This window comes from Triturus cristatus, chromosome 2_1 (assembly GCF_964204655.1).
Source record: "Triturus cristatus chromosome 2_1, aTriCri1.1, whole genome shotgun sequence".
Taxonomy (NCBI): Eukaryota; Metazoa; Chordata; class Amphibia; order Caudata; family Salamandridae; genus Triturus; species Triturus cristatus.
This window is the reverse complement of record NC_140581.1, coordinates 269,397,543-269,417,780: the sequence shown is the minus strand read 5'-3', so window position 1 is coordinate 269,417,780 and position 20,238 is coordinate 269,397,543. Positions and strand designations below refer to the sequence as shown.

The 20,238-nt window shown below is 43.1% G+C and overlaps 1 protein-coding gene across 1 annotated transcript in view; it reads right to left on the bottom strand.

Annotated features, from left to right (window-relative positions):
• LOC146864082 (UDP-glycosyltransferase 3A1-like) overlaps positions 1-20,238 on the bottom strand; it is a 423,888-nt gene that overhangs the window by 171,603 nt on the left and 232,047 nt on the right. The window contains exon 4 of the mRNA XM_085631023.1: positions 13,985-14,519. Coding sequence (XP_085487149.1) covers positions 13,985-14,519 — 535 coding nt within the window. The remainder of the gene's footprint in view (positions 1-13,984; positions 14,520-20,238) is intronic.

Here is a 20,238-nt window from a genome sequence, read left to right as displayed (position 1 = left end):
AGCTGCAGAGCAAAAGGTAGGTTGAGGTGGAGTAGCCAAACTGTTCTTCAAAGGGAGATTGACAGTTTAGAGAAGCATAGGCTCACCTACCCCCCATGCACCCACAGCCAGGCAGGAGCGCCAGTAATTAGATTAGTGAAGGGGCTGGAAAGGGAGTGTGCAGGAAACTTAGCCACACCAGTGGTTTAGCTTAGCCAGATTTACCCTCCAGGACTGAGAATTTCTCCATTTTTTATTTTTGAAGAGTAGTACTTTCTGGGGCAAGAATACGCCACACTTTAGAGGAAGTGGTCATACACTTACCTGGGTGGCACCCTGCATCCCATTGATCAGGGGGATCTCCCTGCTTGACGCCCAGGAACACTGAATAAATATGGGAGAGCTGCATGATAACTCAGATCACCTGCCTGAAACAACCAGGAGGGGGACTGCCCTGCTGGAACACTGATCTACACCCAAGGGATTGCACTCTGAAGGACTGCACCTGCTGCAGAATCTGGAACTACATCCCAAAGGACTTTGCCTAGCTTTACAAGGATTAAGAAGTGGACTCCCTGACAGAAACAGTTAAACAGAGCTCACCTGCAATATCTCCACCAAGAAGTCACAAGCCTGAAGTGCCACCTGTGGACTTTTAAGGATTTTTCCAAGTGCATTGTGGGAATTGTGGTCCCAGCATCCCAAGGACCATCTCAGAGATTCTAGACACCTGGATTGGTATTGTGGACACTTTAAACCCTCAAGGAAACCTTCTGGAAGAAGATCCAGATGTTTCGAGCAACTTTTGTGCAAAGCTCCATAGGGTGACCAACCCGTCGTCGGAAACCGGCTTGAAATCGAGATTTGCCCCACTGAAAGAGCCCTTCGTCGTCGATGAAACTTACAGGAGTTTGACTGGGGCATCGCGTGAGGTCAAGCCAATATTCTCGACTACCCGCCTGGCCTCCTGGCACGACCCGCTCCATTTCGAAAGAAAAAGCTTCCAAAACGTTTTTAAGTGCTAATGTAAAATATGGACTGAGGCCTCCCACTTAGTGTATCCGACCACGCTCCATCGCAGTTGGCCTCAAACTTCGACTTTGATCTAGTCAAGTGCGACCCCAGTTAGTGCTTTTGGTTATTAAGCACTAAAAAGTGTTTATTCTTTAAAAATTAATATCTCTGGTCCCCAACATTAGATTTTTGTCGTTTGGTTTCTATTTGTGGAAAAAAAAACTATAACCTATTTTAATAAATTGGTGTTGAATTTTTCTTGTGTGGTTTGTCTTATATATTTAATGTATTGGTGTTTTTGAATGCTTTACACACCTGTCTCATAAGTTAAGCCTACCTGCTCGCAGCCAATCCCCAAGGATTGAGCAAGGGAATAATTTATTGAGACCTTAACTGAAACTTTTATTGTGTTTGTGATCTTATTACTAGTAATAGGTCCCTACTTTTCACTACTAATGAACCACTTTCCAACAGTATACTTTACTGTGTCGCCCTAAGCAAGACAGGTATGCCAAGATGTGGGTCCAGTGCGCACTGTGTCACTGGAACCAAACAATTACCCGTCTGATGAGCCCATAACTAGGGCATAACTGGTCCTGGGTTGCTTGGGTTCTGGTTCAGAAAGGCCTGCCTTGGCAGATCCGGCTGGGCTGTTTCGATTTTAGCAGGGTCAAGACCGATTTGCATATTTCTGGGTCCAAACTGAGGTGACATGATGTGCAAAACAACAACTGGGATGCGGCCTGAGTAATTAGACTGGCTGAGATTCATTCAAGCATTCTATCTACCACTTTTTGTATAATTAGTGAAGTAAGAGGCATGTAAGGAGTCCAATGTACTCTATATGTGGGCTACATTTATATTATAAATGGAGCAAAAGTTTAGTCTATTAAATCAAACAAAATAGTTTTTTGTACAGCAGACTCATATTTGGAAGTGCTGTGATAATGAATAAAAAGGTGAGTGTGAAATAAAATATTTTTGTAGGATCATACAAAGTGAGAAATGTTAATGGGTCAAGTACATTACAGGTAGGTTGAGTAGACTATTCAAGTCACTTGACTTGCAGGTCTGATAAAAGATTTCAGATTTTTCGAGGACTGATATACATATGCTCTTAAACTGCTGCTAAAACCTACATACATAAAACCTATATAAAGTAATAATTGAAAGAAAAACATTGAGATGGGCAAAGGTTTCGACAAGGCAATACATAAAACTTAATTATGATGACTTCATAATTTTCTTTATGTTTTAAAAACTGTGAAAGGAGTTACTAGTAAATAGGAAATAATGAGAGTACAAAGCAAGAATCAGAGGCTGGAGTCCACATTCGTGAGTCTAGGGCCTGGGTGCGACTGCTTTGCATAAGGCAGGGTCCATACTAAGGAGAAATGGTGGGCAAAAGAAAGATGGGTTGGGATGCTACCCCGAGTGATTGCCATTGGTTAAACAAATTGAAAACATTACTCCCATCACCATGTGTGGGTTTCATCTAAGGTTTATGTCAGTGGCTGAGACGGAGTCTGCATGTTCAGATTTACTAATAGTAAACTTACTTTTACACTCTTGAGTAACTTCACTACTTTGGGCTATTCACAAAGTGCAAAGTCACTCAAAAGAGTGCATCGGAAAGGCCTGCAGGGGACTAGAAGTCCCAGGGACCCACTTATGAGGACCGCTGGGAGAAGGTGGGGCGGAACCTGACTTCACACTTGAAAGCAACTGCAACCAGCCTGCTGCGCGGGATGCCAGAAAGGCCTGCGAGGGAATACGAGTCCTAGGGACCCTTCAGTGAGACCTGTGAGGACTGCTGGGAGCAGGCTTGGGAGACCCTCACTTTGCACTTCAAAGTACCTGTAACCAGTCTGCTGTGTGGGATACCAGAAAGGCCTGCGGGGAACTAAGAGTTCTAGGGGCCCACCTGTGAGGACCGCTGGGAGAAGGTGGGGTGGAACCTGACTTCGCATTTCAAAGCACCTGCAACCAGCCCACTTCATGGGATATGTATATGGTAGTGGAGAAGGTCACATTCTCTAATAGGGGCTGCCCACGCAAATTCCAGAAAGTCTGGGCCAAGTGGATATCGTATTATTCTTTGGAAAAGGGACTGAAAGAAAAAAATCTTGGACTGAGTGGGGGAAGAATGGCAAAAATTGGGCGTACGTCTGTTAGTATTATTGCCTGCTGTGCGATATGTTCGTTTATCACTATGCTACTGCTGGGCCTTGTCAGATGTTGGGGAAAAGGAAGAGGGTGGCTTGGGTTGGGAGTTGTGCATTGTCTTTTTTTTAGACTCACCATTGACTGGACATTCCTGCACCTCTGTAGCCTAATATTTGTCCATGTAATATATTTAAAAATAAATAGATAATAAGGTAAAGAAGGCTAAACTAGTTGAGAAAAATCGTTTTCATGGGAGCACAAAATTGTTATTCCAGAACCAGCAGATGATATCGTTGTGGGGCACCAAGGCATATAGGGTCAAGTACAACATGTCATTTTGCCAAGGTGTATAGGTCAAGGACTTGTGTAACCAAGGTTAGAGATGTCGATGATATCTGTGAAAATGTACAGGAACTGGTGCTTGTTGTGGATGACGTATGTAAGAGAAAGCAAATAGCGTCACAGGCCGGGGGGAGTAAATAGAGAAAGTACAGAGAAATTGGAGAAGCCTCATTGCAATTCGTATTTTGAAAACTATGAAGTGAGGATGTTAGCAGATTCAGGGAGACTATATACTCTACTATCTCAAGATACCTTTCACAAGCATTGGAAGGAAAATGATACATTGAATGCATCCGACATAAAGGCTGTGGGCTACAGAGGAAAGACTATTGACATCATGGGAATGAGATGGATGATGATAAATTTTGAAGGAGAACTGGTGCATGGCCGAATGCATATAACAAAACGAGGTTTGGATCTGTTAAGGTGGCACCATCAAGAGACCTGAATATAATCCTCAATCCTAATGCTGAAAAGCCAGTTAAAATGACTGGGGTGCACTGTGTGGAAAAGGCAAGAAATGTCAGGAGGTTTATGGCAAAAAAAGGGATGGAGTGATACCCAGAGGTATCCACGGATAAGCTGGGGAAACTCAAGGGGTTTTCATATAAGATTGTGCTAAAGAAAAATGCTGTCCTGTTAGTGCATAGAGTGAGAAATGTTTCTCATCTAATGAAACAACCACTGCAGAAATATCTGGACAAGTTGCTGGAGCAGGGGATAATAGATTTAATAGAATCCTCCGAATGGCTAGCACCAACAGTAGTAGAGCCCAAGGAGGGAGGGAAAATGTTCTATACACAGACCTGCGAGACCTAAAAAAAAACATATGAGTGAACAAGCAGCCCCTCCCAAACATCTCGGAGATGTTGACAGTGATGGGGGGAGGAAAGGTTTTCAGTGTAATTGATATATCTGCTCCCCACCACCAGATAGACCATCATAGGGACTCTAAACATCTTACATCCTTTTTGACACTGCTGGGAGCATAACAGTATCGCAGGATGCCGTTTGGGCTTGAGTCGGCCTCAGCGGTATTCCAAAGGATCATGCACCGGTATCTGGGAAGCCTTAGATAAATCTTATGTTTCTGGATGACATCTTGACCGTGGAAAAAAATTAGGAGGAGCATGATCATTTGATGGAAGAAGTGTTATTGCGACATAAGGAATGTGGGTTGACTATAAAGAAAGAAAAATGACAATTGAGGAGAACCAATGTTACGTACCTAGGGCATGACATATCTGGAAATGGCATTAAACCGAAGAAGAACATTGTCAGAGCAGTGAAAAAAGCTGCCAAACGAATGACCAAAGATCAGCTAAAGTCTTTCGTATGACTGGCAAAAAATTGCTCCAAGTTTGTGCCAAATTTCACTGAGATTATGGAATCTTTGAAGGTGATAATGAAAAAAGGCGCTGTCGTCGAGTGGGACGAAGAATGTGACAAGGTGTTTAGTAGTGTAAAAGACGGTATATTATGTGCACCAATCTTGGGTCATTTCGATGCCACTGCCAGAACGTACATAATGATTGATGCCAGTAATGTAGGAATTGGTGCCGTCCTAATGCAAGGGAAAGAAGGTCGATAGAATAATAGGGTTTGCTTCTAGATGCCTCCAGAAGATCGAATTCAATTATTCGGTCATTGAAAGAGGGGCCCTAACATGCTGTTGAGGAATCAAACATTTTAGATACTTTATGTGGGGATTACTGTTTAAAGTGAAGACAGATCACAAGCCCTTGACTCACCTTTTAAAGAGGGTTAAGGGGCTTGGAGGAACGTCACCCCGAGTATATCTAGGTGAATGTTATCTGTCTTAGATTACAATTTTATGGTAGAGTGCGTCAAGGGTTTAAAAATGTGCTAGCTGACTGCCTATCTAGATTGCCTATGGAAAGTCTGAACACGGAATATAAGGATGATGATGTGGGTATACTAATGGAAGGGAGTGAGGAGTTAACAATCAATAGAGAAGAATGGGAAATGGCAATGAATGACGACGTTACTCGACAGGAATTACAACAAGCATTTGCAATGCAATAGGTCTCGCATTTGTGAGAGGTAGAGCTATTGGCGTTGTAAATGACAATGTCTTTTACCCATGCATTTTGGTTCGGTGGTTGCTTGAAGCGACACAGACGGGAGATGACAAAGGAGATGTGAAGGGAAGAAGGAAAACGGACAGGGGGTGGGAATGGAAGAAGCCACAGGGACCTGATGCAGTTAAAAGTTAAAATGTGTGCATATCAAATTAACATTAGCCACAAGAGCCACAAAGAACATTAAATACTATCCTCACTCCTGTTTTCCAGTGCACACGAGAATGAGAGGCAGCAAAACAGTAACAAGAGTAATATGCTGCCTGACAAAAAATTAGCACACATTGTATGCTTTGCAAATAAATACTCCTGTAGGGGAACTGCTTTCAGCCATGCATACAGAGACTTTGCAGGGGTACACAAAAATACTTAAAGCAATTCCCTAAAACACTCCCACTGGTGGAGCCTGAAAGGTACATTAATACTTAGCGCTTGGTAGACACACACCTTGAATTACTTTTGCTGTGAAATACACAAACTTAGATGCAAGCACACCAGCTACATTTCCTGAAAACACACACATAATAGCACATCAATCAACGTGTGTTGTCAATGAAGCACTTACACTGTGTGAACGTCCTTTGTATCAGGAGCACACACAATGGATAGTGTTGCTCAGAAATGTATGCCAACTGTGTTAAAAGAGAATGCATCCCTGGTCCACCATGTGATGCACGCAGAAGAGCATTCATTTTGAAATGCAAGTCCTACTTTTGTTCTCTGGTAGTGACAAGAAACACCTTGATGCGCTCTGGCAAGAAATAATAGCACTATCTGTTTGAAAAGTGATGGAAAAAAGTCCACACAAATTTCCAGAACTGTAAATGAGCCACCATGGTTAAGTATGGAAGTAATGTACTATGCATTACGGCAAAGCAATGGTATGTGAGGTATTCTGCTAAGTTCAGGTGGCCCTCTTCTGGAAATACTACTTTTAAACGTTTCTCCCAAGGAGTTGAAAAAGCACCCCATAAAAATATAAAAAGGCATTTATTACACAATCACAACAGGAAAACCGAGCTAAAGCATGCTTCCACACAGTCTTATTCCGTGGAAAATAATTACACTCACAAAAATCAGTTGAAAATAATATAACAGAGAAGGAATCCACACACGTCTTCAGTCTTACCTGCACACTCTAGTTCCATGTACTAAAAGGTTGTACTAACAAAGGCTGGGTAAGAACATACAACAACTCTCAGAGCATGAAATCTAAATCCCCAGGCTTAAAGTTCCTGAACATATCCCATCCACCGAGAAGACCTGGTTCTTGTACCCTCAAAAACATCAGTGCTAAAATGAGTAATTATAACCTACTGGAATCCGGTTTAAAGTAAACAAATACATTAATAAATGCCTATAGAGCGCATGGTTCCCTGGCACTATGAAGTTACTGATAAGCAGGAGAAATATTGAAAAAAATCCAGGAGTCGCTGACAAGATTTTACAAACACACGCAGCGCCCGACAGTGACATTTGTACGTTAAATTATACTGTAATTTGGTTAAGCAGGCTACAGGATGTTGGTGTGATCGGGCTGCAGTATATTCTGACTCCCCTGTTCGTGCACTTAGTTAAAAGTAGGCAAAACCGTTGAACAAAAGCTGAAAATACTGTGAGCTGATGCAAACTTAATGAAATGGGCAGCTTGCAACTGCATCACCTCGCTAAACCATGCATCTGCATTCCTGACCGCACAGGACAGGCAGTCACACTAGGAACGAGTGTTTGAGGGCTGCTGGAACCATCATTTGCATTGCCATATTTTATATATGAACATGAAATAAACCGAGGGACACTCAGATCGATAATGGCAAAATGATAAATAATTTAATTCACTTAATAATATAAGAACGTGGAATAAATCTGTATGTTCCAGCCACACTCGTCCCATGGAGCAGAAGTGCAGTCAAAGATACATACTAAATAGCAGTATTGCTCAAAAAAGAGAAATAAATGACTCTGATTGCTTGTACAAACAGCCGGAAGACATCCATTACCCCAGTGGATTGGAAAGGTTTGCTTCCTGGTGTGTTCTTCTGTTATCTCGCACATTGTAAAAGCTGATCGCAATCATACAGAAAAATATCAATGTTAATTTTCTGCATTTACTTTCATTTATTGGAACATTTGTTACTGTATTTTCATGTAAATTGCGAATTCACTGCATGTATATCAAATATGCAAATCAGGACGTTCTTACCAAGCAGCACATTATTCTGTAGACCTCACTGCATCTGCATTGTGCAGCAGAGAAGACTATGCACATGGTTTATGCTTAGATTGAGCAGCATGAGCAAAATATCCAGCGGGTCCTTCCTGCAAAAAAACAGCATTCTAGGCTTTGAGCAAGTTACAAACGTAGACAACAACTCACACACAAGGAGCACACTATACGCTATGGTGGGAGATGCTCCACAAATGGGAGGCAGGGGGCGGCTGCTCCTGTTATATGATCTCTTTAGGGGGAGTGGAGAGGGAGCTGAGTGATATCCTTGGAGAAGAGGGGAGTACTTGTGTTGTTAGCCGCGTTTGTGTTTGGAGTGGATGACAGGGCCCCTTGTTTGACGAAAGCATGTGCGCTCTTTCTGATTTCCACGTAGACGGACAGAAACTCGAGTTGCTACTTCTATGGAGCCCTAGGTTAGGAGAAAAGGAGACATAAAGCAAAAAAAAGCCCAGCACTTCGAAGAGAGAATGTGGCATAACAACTAGACTTGCTGACTTTGTCCTTGGGGAACCGAGCTCGAGTCTCTGCATCGCCTCTTCTCGTGCCTAGAAATCGCAAGATTTTTGTTTTGCACGGCGTATTTTACCCCAAATGAACGGAATAATAACATTAGGATGAAGTGGCCACCGCAGTAATAATGAGAAACGTGAATGAAGACCTTTGATTTGCTGTTCAAAATAGCAAGCAAACTTGGACGGCTTGAATGATTATAATACTACTACTGTTGTGTGACCAAGGGAGGAAGTAGGGATGAAAAAGAACCTGAAAGTGCGAGTTCGAGGGGCAGTGAGTGCCTGTTGATGAAAGAAAGAGGCACCATGTGAAACTAGAACTAGGCAGCCTTGGAAATTCCGACCCCCTTCCCTCCCATGTTCATAGCACCGGCCGCAGACTTTTTAGCCAACCTTTGGGTCCCGGCACTTAGTGCTTTACAAATTAGGCACTGCTTGTATCCATAAGGAAGCAGTCAAGAAGTTAAAAATTAAAGGTTTATTATAGTAAATATTAAAAAATCATTCACTCTGCGTTGCTGTTTAGAAAGTGAGGGAGGAGTCTAAACGCCATAATTAAAGTGTAGTGGGGATCATGCACTCTGCATATGTTTTACCTTTGTTAAATTTCATATGCTTTCTTTTGTCCGGATTGGATCTTTAAATAGTCCTCTTTCTTACACATCTGATGCTTTCTCTGTAGAGTCCGCAGAGACAAAAAAGCAAAAAAAGCCCAATGTTTCGGAGAGGGATTGTGGCATAACAAATAGAACTGCGGACTTTGTCCCTGGAGAACGGAGCTAGAATCTTTGCATCACCTTTCCTCGTGACTACAAAACTCAAGATTTTATTTTTTGTACTGCATATTTTAAATGACCTCTTATACACTACACAAAATCCTAAATAAGTACATCAAGATATCCTGATTGAGATTTAGATTCTGTACGTTTAATGGGACGCCATTAAAAAGGTTAATTTAAAAACTGGAACCGCGTGGGACCATTTAGAATCTTCTCAAACAGCATGTATCCATTAAAGACTGGTAAATCAGACTGACTCTGCTCCAGCCCTATAGGGCACAACGTTGCTTATGCCAACTCGGTTCAAAAGGAAAAAAGAAAGGCAACTTTAAGCCTCAAAGTGGTGTTCTGACTAAAAACAGGGGGGGGGCCTGGCTTTATGATTAGGTCGCTAGATTTCTCTAATGATAGACAAATGAAAAAAATAATACACGTGGAGGGAGAGAGATACATTTTTTTTTAAAAAACACGGTTGAGACGGGCAAATATAACACGTAAATGTAGCATCTGTAACCAAGTGAAACCAACGGTGCGGGGAGGTCGCTCAACTTATAACGTTGCCGACTTTGGAGCAGGAAAACAGGGTTCAAGCCTGCGCATGGGCTGCATCATTTAAGCGTGATTTAATTGTGAATAAATTAAACATAAATAAATAAACAGCATCTGGTAAGAGCAGGATGCTGCCAGATGTGCAAATGCACAGCAGCAAATAAAGAGATAACTGCCAGCAGAATAAGTTAACTGTAGTTGGTCAATGCTGCTTCCTCCAGAAATGGAAGAAAAAGGAAGTGATGTATCAGACCACCAGCCAACAATGAGCAAGATAAGAACAGCAATGCTAGATTCCACCTATGGCAAGGGACAAAACAAAAATAAATGCAATGGGTGGAGTTTCAGTAGTAATAGTGATTACTTGATGCCTCATAGAGGCAGCACATGCGCTGCCTATGCGAGACCTAAAAATGTGTGACTGAAGATTGGAACTCTGAAGGGATGTCCAATGCCCAGTTAAGATTTATTACCATCGTGAGGGATGAATTGTGTGCAAGTGATGAAAACCTGATGAGGAAGATCTAGATTTTTCCACTCAAAATTCTCAGAAGAAAAGTAATTCATATTGCACATGAGGGGCACCTGGGCCGGAACATGATAAAAAGACAGGTCCGCCAGTCTTTTTGGTGGCCCCAGATAGATAGTGCCATTGAGAATGCAGGTAAAGAGTGTTATGCTTGTGCCAATAGTGACAAGTCCAAAATTCTCAGACAAGCTCCCTTTAACTGAGTGGAACTACCCAATAGACCATGGGAGAAGGTGGCTATCGACTTCTTGGGACTTATAGCCAGGTTAGGTGAGAGAAATAGATACATAATTGCTATGATTGATTACCACACCAAATGGTTCGTCCCTGAAACTACAGGGTCCATAAACACTGAAAGTGTAATTGGATTCCTTGAGAGGGTGTTCATGGATGAGGGAATGCCCAGAGTCTTATTAACTGATAACAGGGTGCTGTTTACAATTAATTGTATGAGGGGGATTCATGAGCATAATGGGAATTAAACACGAAAGGGTGGCTTGGTTGAATGGATCAATTGCTTGATTATGGAAAACATTCAGTTGTCCTCAGTGAATGGTTTCCTTTGGAGGAAGGAGCTGAATAGGTTAATTTGGGCATACAGGGCCACTCCTCTCTCAGTGACTAGCGTTGCACCTTTCATTTCCCTAAAGGGCAGGGAGCCGGGAATGAAAGAGATTCCGGGATGATTAAAGAACAGGGAATGTGTGTGACTGGGTAGAGATGCAGTATGGAGAATTGTGGTTGAGAAACAAATCAAAGCCAAGAGTTACTATGATGTTAAAAAACATGTAAAGGAAATGGATATAAAGGAAGGAGACTGGGTGGGGGTAAAGAACATTGGTATTGTTAGAAAGGGGAAAAGTATGTTTTCCAAACCAGTTAAAGTGAGGGAATCAAAAAAGAGTGTCGTAGTTTTGCAGGATGGATCTGAGTGGAGTCAAGGGAGTATAAGTAAATGCTCACATGGATTTATAATGGAGGGTGAGGTTGAATAACCACCATTGGAGATATAAGTCTTGCAGATATTTTCTTCAGTACAATTATAGACAGTTTGTTCTTTAAAGTTTAATCTATACCTATTATTGTGTTAATGCTATATATTATAATTTTTTTATGTGCATATATTCCTAAGAAGTGGGAGTTGGATCTAGAGAGAGAAGCTGGAGGTGTCTGCGTGTATCAATAAATGTCTGGATACGCTCGGAACCATTGCTGAATTATCCTTACAATCACCCCATCACAGTGCAGCTTCCTGTCTGGCAGCCAATACCTGCACTGCACCTTGATGATGCAACACTTCATACTGTTTCTAAGTTACTTTTCAATCTTATCACTGTTTGCCTGCTTCAAATACACAAATGTTTCTATAACAATAAGAATGCTACCTAGATCCGTACGATAGTGAACCCTTGACCTGAGAAAGTCACTTCTCAGCACTTCCATTTCCTGTGCACTGGGAGCGAACTGTCACTGAACTTGGTTAGTACATTCATACAAGAAAAAAATACGCTTCTACTTTAGTGGGACTAACAGGTCCTGACAGTACACCTTTACTAGCAGGCAATTTCACCAGTTCAATATTCACCTTGAGGTACCTCTCTTCAAAAGTTTAAGAATTTCATCAGAACCACACAATTATTGTTCCAACAAATCTGACAATCAGATCCACATAATCTTTGTTCTCATTTATCATCCTTTGTATCTGTCACCCTATGCCTACTACAACTCCCACCATGCACTGCTATGCGCCTAATTCATTTCTTTATTTCGCACGCAATCCCTATTGATTCTCATGTAGTTGTTTTTCTTCAGCCACTTCATCTCTCTGGAACCCGGATCGGACTGGGACTGGATCAATTTATCCCTTGGGGTAAACCATCTAGATCATAAAGGTATAGGGTCCGGTTCTGCAGCCAATTATTTTATCAGTTTATAAGTCAGCTCCAATCAGGACTATCCTCTGCTTCTAGATTTGTTGGCGCACAAATTTACATCAATTTTATACTCATGGGGGTACACCAACAGCTAATACCGGCAGTGGTGTAGTTCCGATACAGAATTTGGTGCTCCCCGTAGGGAACCACTACTATTTCTAATTAAGTAAATTCATATGAATATGCTGAAACATTTTTTTAAGATTGACAGACAAGGATTGTCGTTTCAAAGCTTTATATAAAGAATTAATAGGCAGATTACAATAACATGCCATCAGCGAGTTTAGCAGCAAAGCCTAGAGATCATAAGTACAAAGAACTCAGTACAGTTCTAAGTGAAATCCAGCACAGATTCGACTTCTAAAGGTGGGGACAAGGGGTTCTCTCAGTTACAGATATCCACATAGTTTTATAGGACTTTTGACAAAGCCTGTCATATATTCTGTGGGAATACATGGTTCTCAGGTTAAGCACCAATAGGGAGCAAGCTAGAAGAAACTTTATACTAGAGACTACATTTGAGGATCCTCTTATGATAGTAATACATTGAGATTCAGTCATTCTCACAGCTTTAGTTGAGCAGATACATTGCTTTAGCAAGAGCCTGGGGCGGTTGAAAACGTCCTTGATTCGGTACAGTGAAAATATCTCTCAGAGAACACTCCCTGCTTAGTCATGTGGACACTAGTGAAGCTTTATTTAGAACCGAAAACAGCAATAGTCATCATGTGGTATTTTGTGATGTTGAGGCAAGATGTAGGACAATGTATACACAATCTAATGTTAGTATAAGCTCTGTTCGTAAGGCTTTTTACTGACAGAAAATCAACTCCCACAGCATCTTGAGTGATTCAGAAACTTCAGGACTCAAATATTTAGTAAAACAACCACCAGAAGCGCTACGACATGCCAGCCATATCAATCCACTCTGTTACCTTTTAGTCTCTGATCACAAGGTGTTAGTTCTTCCTGGCTCACTAGACTCTGGATGAATGACAATCCTTTTGTGCAAAGTAGATGGGCTGACTTTCATCACACCTGATTTCCTGACTTTCATCATTCTCACTATGCAAAGCTCCTCACCTATGTGCCACTGCAGTGTTTAAACTGAAAAGGGTGCAACAACAGCTCAGGTCTACCACAGCACTTTGAGCTACCGATTTCCCAGCCCACCTCTTCAACTCCGCTGTAATACTTCTTTTTCTGTCAACCTCATGGAACTATCCTGTGAGATCAAGCACCATGGTGTCTCTGAATAGGAGTGGTTACCACACTGTATTCTAATTGTTGTGTTTGAGTTTTTTTGTACAAACGAAGGTGAATCTGCCTATAAATCAGTACTACAGTACTTATATGTAGGTCATTATACTACATTTATATTTATGCCTGAAGGTTGTTAGTGAGGCTGTTTTGTGTTATGAGAACTGATCTGTTTTCACCTGAGGATCCCTTTAAATTTGGGAGCAAATTAAAAGACTATCTGTCTTAATAATATCACCAAAAGATTTGGTCTTCATAGAATTACAGATACCCATAAATTAACTTTGAAAATGCGGTATAAAAATGTAATAAATAAAGAAATAAGGATATATTGATTGTACTGCAGGCCTCTGAGCAATTTGCTAATAATAAAACTTTAATGGTTCGAGATAAAAGAGTCATTAATTGTTTTTCAAACAGTTACCCTCATAGAAATGACCATATATAAAATAAGAAAGAAATAGAATGGCATCATAATACATACTATCTGTAATCAGACAATGCAATTGTTGACTAATAGGTTTTAGTGTATCTGCTGAATTTTATAAGGAAAAGTACACAGTAAAAGAAATATGCAAGTGCACTCACCTGAGACACTGGTTTTGCAGGTTTTGCCAGTATCCCTCCAATATAAATGGTGTTTGGAAGAAGAGGGCGTGCAAATTCAATGGAAAAATCAGTGTTATAGATCCAGAGTTCTGTTTTTTGGTAGAGCTCAGAAAGAACTGGTCTAGCTCCTTCAGGGAAATGGTCTTCTATTGCTTTGTCAAACTTTCTGTGTACTTGATGATCAACTATTTTTGAGGTAACATACATGAAGACGTTCTTGATACGCTCCCAGAAATCCATGCGATCTGTCAAACGCGACTGGTAAACAGGAACATAGGATGGGGGACTTGGGATGCCCATTTTCGGGGCATCCGCAAATATTGAAGGAAAGAAAGTAACAAAAGGTAATCCTAGTTTTTCTACAAACAGGAAACAGCAAGGGTTAAAGCTGTCAACTACTGCAATGTCATATTTCTCAGTCTGGAGAGAGTGGAAGACTTCTGAGTGGTTGAGCAGGATGTTGCACTCACTTGCATATTGCTTCATAAGCTCCAGAAAATCACTCAGATCTGATCTAGGGGGAATAAAAATTAAGAAATATATGACACGCATACTTCAGATACTCACTTTGGGTCAAGATACTCAATTTTCTTATAAGCGTTAAGCTGGCATGCAAATACACTATACACATTTCGATAAAAGCAATTAAACACACTTTTTAATTTTATTTAGGTATTTTGATAGTGTTGACTTAAACCAGGTATTCACTGGAAAGCTTTACCATGCAAGTGATTCACATAACGGCCAGCGTGCATACATACTGTTATGACCCAATAGGAGTAATCTGGCTTTTGTTAAAGCTTGGATGGGCAACAGAAGGCATTTGAAAATGCGTGAATAAAGTATTCAGTTCTATCCAGCTGTCTCCGGATTGATTCTATATACATACAAAGATTTGGATAACTTGAATGATACATTGACTGGTTTACTATGGATTACTTGGTTTATATTGAAGATATGGTTTCATTGGAGCACTTTCTCTCATTGTAGCAGTGCAGCAGCTGGGGGCGCTAATTGCAGCACCCATTTTTTCAGTATCTTTAATATGCTGTGATGGGAAGACTCACATGGCTGCTTGCACGCATTTACCTGGCAGTTTCAGCTAAAATAAAAAATGACTATGGGAAGGAGTGCATTTGCCACTTACACACTTACTTAGCTTTCTAAAAGTGGAATTTTCAAAATTGTAATGAGAAATCCGACTTTCCAATTGGAAATTACATTTTTTTTTAATGTAATGAGGAATCCTCAATGCTATCCTATGGGAGGGGAGTAGGCATCAAAGTAGTGAAAAGCTAACTTAGGATTTTCCTCTACCACGACATGCAAAACTTAAAATTACATTTCCAACCTTTAAATTACACAGCACCTTGCCCTATGGGCTACCTAGGGGCTGCCTTAGGGGTGACTTATGTGTAATAAAAGAGGAGTTTAAGGTTTGGTAAAGGAGGTTTAAATGCCAAGTCAGGCTGCATTGGCAGGCCTGAGACATGTTTTATGGTGCTACTTAAGTGGGTGGCACAATAAGTGCTGCAGCACCACTGGTTGCATTTAATTTACATGCCCTGGGTATATGATATACCAGTTTACAGGGGAATTAAATATGCAAGTTGGGTATGTGATAATCAAACCATGTTTAGAGGAATGCCACGAATGGTTAGGAGTGGTAAAGTACATAGAGTCCTAACATCAACAAAAACTAATTTCAGCCAAAAAATGAGAGGCATGTTGGCAAAACGTTTGAGGGAAGACTGACAGCTCTGAAAAGCAAGATGCTTTTAGTTAATATGCTTCAAAAGTCCTTAACAATGGCAAAAGATGATTAACATAAACATCAGTAAAGCAGTAGCATACCACAAGATAGTGCATAAACTGTTTCTTTCTGGTATCAAAAATGTAAATTATAATTCTTTACCCATTCTTGGGTGACATGACTTATTAGGTCATAGCTGAAACTGTGCCATTACCAAACTACCACGGACCCTTCAACTGTCACCACTGCAGGCACACCTGCAGCACCGCCAAGAACACGGATCCAGCACAACCCGCCCACAATAACACAACCGCACCGAAGACCCTGCAATGCATCCTCTTCAACGTCCGATCACTCGACAAACACGCCACCGAAATCTGGGACCTCTTCGACAGCACCACCCCGGACGTAGCATTCTTCACCAAAACCTGGACCAACACCACATCAGGACTGGACAACGCTACCAAATTACCACAGACCCTTCAGCTGTCACCGCTCCAGACCCACCTGCAGCACCGCCAAGAACACGGATCCAGCACAACCTGCCCACTAGAACACAACCAAACCGAAGACCCTGGAATGCATCCTCCTCAACGTCCTATCACTCCATAAACACGCCGCCGAAATCTGGGACCTCATCTACAGCACTACCCCGGATGTAGCCATCCCCCAAGGATAAAAAATCTCCAGGAAGGACTGCCCCACCCTCCCGTGAGGAGGACTCACCATTGTCCACAAATCCACCCTCCGCCTGAGCACACTCCCCGATGAGCATACAGACCTGCTGGAACACCTCCACTTCAAGATACTTGCCAGCCCACCGCCACTCTCCGAGGACCCCTCATCTACCGACCCCCTGTACCCTGCGGACTCTTTGCCAACTCCATCACGGACATCATCTCCCAGCAGGCCATCACATCCACCAACTACGCCCTGCTGGGAGACCTCAACTTCCACCTCGACAAACAACTGGACCCCAACACCGCATCCCTCCTGGACAACCTCCACAACATTGGACTCTGCCAGATCGTAACCGAGCCCACACACTCAGCAAGATTCACCCTCGACCCCCTCTTCACTACAGGAAACTCCATCACCTTCAGCCACACCACAGAACTCCCGTGGACCGACCATCGTTGTGTCCGCTTCACCTTCAGAACACCCACCATCCACAGACACCAGCACCTGCTCCCACGAAGAAACTGGACCACAATCACCAACGACAAGCTCACCTCCTCACTCAACAACTCCACCCCAACCATTGCGGAAAACGACAACCCCTACACCGCAGCCCAAACCCTGCATAGATGGATCTCAGATAGCACCAACACCATAGTCCCCCTCAAGAAAAACAACAATACCTGCGACAAGAAAGCCAGTTGGTTTACTACCGAACTTCGAGAGTCCAGACGCACTTGCCGCTGCCTCGAAAAGGCCTGGGGGAACACCAAATCCACAGAAGCCCACAACAACTACAGAGCCGCCACCAACGCCCACCACCAACTCATCAGAGAAACAAAGAAAAAAGCGATCAAAGACAGAATCTCCACCCACGCGCACAACAGCAAGGTACTCTTCAACATCTTCAAGGAGTTCGTTCAACCCACCAGTGAGTCTACTGACATCCCTACCTCACAAGACCTCTGCGACAAACTCAGCACCTTTTTCCACCACAAAATCAAGAGCATCTACGACAACTTCAACGAAGACAACCAACACACTAAACCCTCACCAACCACCCTCGACACCCAGAAACCAGCGATTGACAACTGGACAGCCCTCACCACCGAAGACACACTGAAGACAATGAAGTCAATCCACTCAGGAGCCCCCACGGACCCCTCGCCTCACCACATCTTCAACAGAGCCGCCGACACCATCGCACCCATCATCCGCCACACCATCAACAGCTCCCTGGCGATTGCCTCGTTTCCCGATGACTGGAAACACGCCGAGGTCAACCCCCTTCTGAAGAAATCCTCGGTGGACCCCACCAACCTCAAAAACTACAGACCCATCTCCCTGCTCCCGTTCGCAGTGAAAGTCATCGAGAAAGCAATCAACAGCCAACTTGCCACATTCATCGAAGAGCAGAACATTCTCGGCTCCTCCCAATCCAGCTGCAGAAATACCCACAGTACGGAAACCGCTCTCCTCGCCGCAACAGACAACATCCGCACCCTACTGGACAAAGGAGGAACAGTAGCCCTCATCCTCCTCGACCTCTCAGTGGCATTCAACCCAGTCTCTCACCGCACCCTAATACTCAGACTCCACAACACAGGAATCCAAGACAAGGCCCTCGATTGGATCCGCTCCTTCCTGTCTGGCAGAACGCAGTGGATCAGACTCCCCCCTTTCCTCTAGGACCCTACACATACCACCTGCGGAGTCCCCCAAGGCTCCTCCCTCAGCCCGACGCTCTGTACCAACTACTTGGCTCCGCTCTCCCCATCGTCAGAACCTACGGGCTCAACATTGTATCATACGCAAACGACACCCAATTCATCCTCTCCCTATCCAGCGAACCCAACACCACCAGACACATCTTTCAAGAAGACATGGAAGCCGTCGCCAAATGGATGAAAAACAGCTGCCTACAACTAAACACCAACAAAACAGTAGTACTCATCATGGGCCCAAACCCCGTCGCCTGGAGCGACACGTTGGCCCCCTGCCCTCGGAAACCCGCCAACCTCCACGGACCACGCACGCAACCTGGGAATCATCCTGGACCTCGAACTCAAAATGGACGCCAGATTAACTCCGTCTTGTCTTCCTGCTTCCACAACCTCCTCCTCCTTTATAAGACCTTCAAATGGATCCCGCTCGAACACAGAAAGACCGTCACTCACGCCCTGGTCACCAGCAGACTCGACTACCGCAACGCACTCTACGCCAGAATAAACAAAAACCTCAGCCACAAGCTACAGAACATCCAGAACGCCGCCGCAAGACTGATCCTTAACCTGCCAAAACACTGCAACATCTCCCAGCACCTGCGCACACTCCACTGGCTCCCCGTCGAGGCGAGAATCACCTTCAAGATACTCACCTACGCACACAAGGCTCTCCACGGCACCAGACCAGAATACCTGAACAGCCGACTCAAATTCTATGCACTCCAAAGGACCCTACAATCAGCCCAGCTATCCTACGCCGTGGTCCCCCGCACCAGAAAGACCAGATCGGGAGGCCGCTCCTTCTCCTTCCTCGCAGCCAAAGCCTAGAACGCCCTTCTGCTTCACCTCAGACAGAAAACATCACTCCCCATCTTCGAAAGATTCCTCAAAACCTGGCTCTTCGACTGATCCCCTCCTTGATGGATTGTATCCTGCACCCCACCCCCCCAGCGCCTTGAGATCCTCACGGGTGAGTAGTCGCGCTTAACAAATCCCTGATTGATTAATGGATTGATTGAAAGTGATTTTCCACAAATAGGATCAGGCAAGTCTTAGGTAAGAAAACAGCACAAGCATGGATATTAAGCAGCCTCATTGTAAAGTACCTATATTCCCACTCTTATATCTCCCTTCACTTTTGCGAGGCTCTCATATCAACGATTTGATACAATTTGTAATAACTGGTAATATACTATAAAGGCCCATGGACACATTTTGATCAGGCCAACATACTTCAAATACCACTATAATAGTATTATAATGTGTCTTTTTTTAGGTCGAGCCTGCGATAGCATGTGTTAGTGCATATGTCTCGCTTACAAGACACTCTTGTATACAGAAAACTACTGGGAGCCTGCCTGTTGCTTACCATTTGTTGGCTTGCGCAGCAATCTTCTTTAGAGCCTCGTGATTCATCAAGCCAGGCTTACCATCATTTGCGTTCCTCTCTGTGGAGCAGGGACTAAGCACTGATTGATTCAACTTAATAAGTGCCTGACCGCTGCTTGCGATATGATTGAGGTACTATTTTGTTCTCTTTCACTTTTAGTGCCCTGCAAACGGAAGGAATGCAAATGGCAAAAACATGGCCAGCAGGACAAACAAAAATGCAAAGATTTATTTCCTATAAGTAACTTTCTTTTAATTTGGCAAGTCTTCTTTTCTCATTTTACACTCATTTTTTCTTTTGTATCTGATCGTGGGCACTGTTCTCAAAAAATGAGGATAATGTTATTGCAAAGCAACATTGTTTCTTTCTGATGCTTAATTTCTGAAATAATGCTTTAACCCATAATCTTGAAGCAATCACGAATCCACCCCAATCCAATCTGCGGCACTCCAGTTCACACCAATCCACCGCCCTTGTCACCCCACACCAATCAGTCCAACTCAATCTAATCCACCCCAGACCAATCTAAACCACTCACTCCAACCAAATCCACTCCAAACCATCACACTCACCCCACTCAATCTGCCCCCCTACAATTTGCCCCACTCTAATCCAAAACAATCTGCCCTACCTCATTTCAAAACAATCCGCTTTGCTGTAATGCAAAACAATCTCCTCCACTCCAATC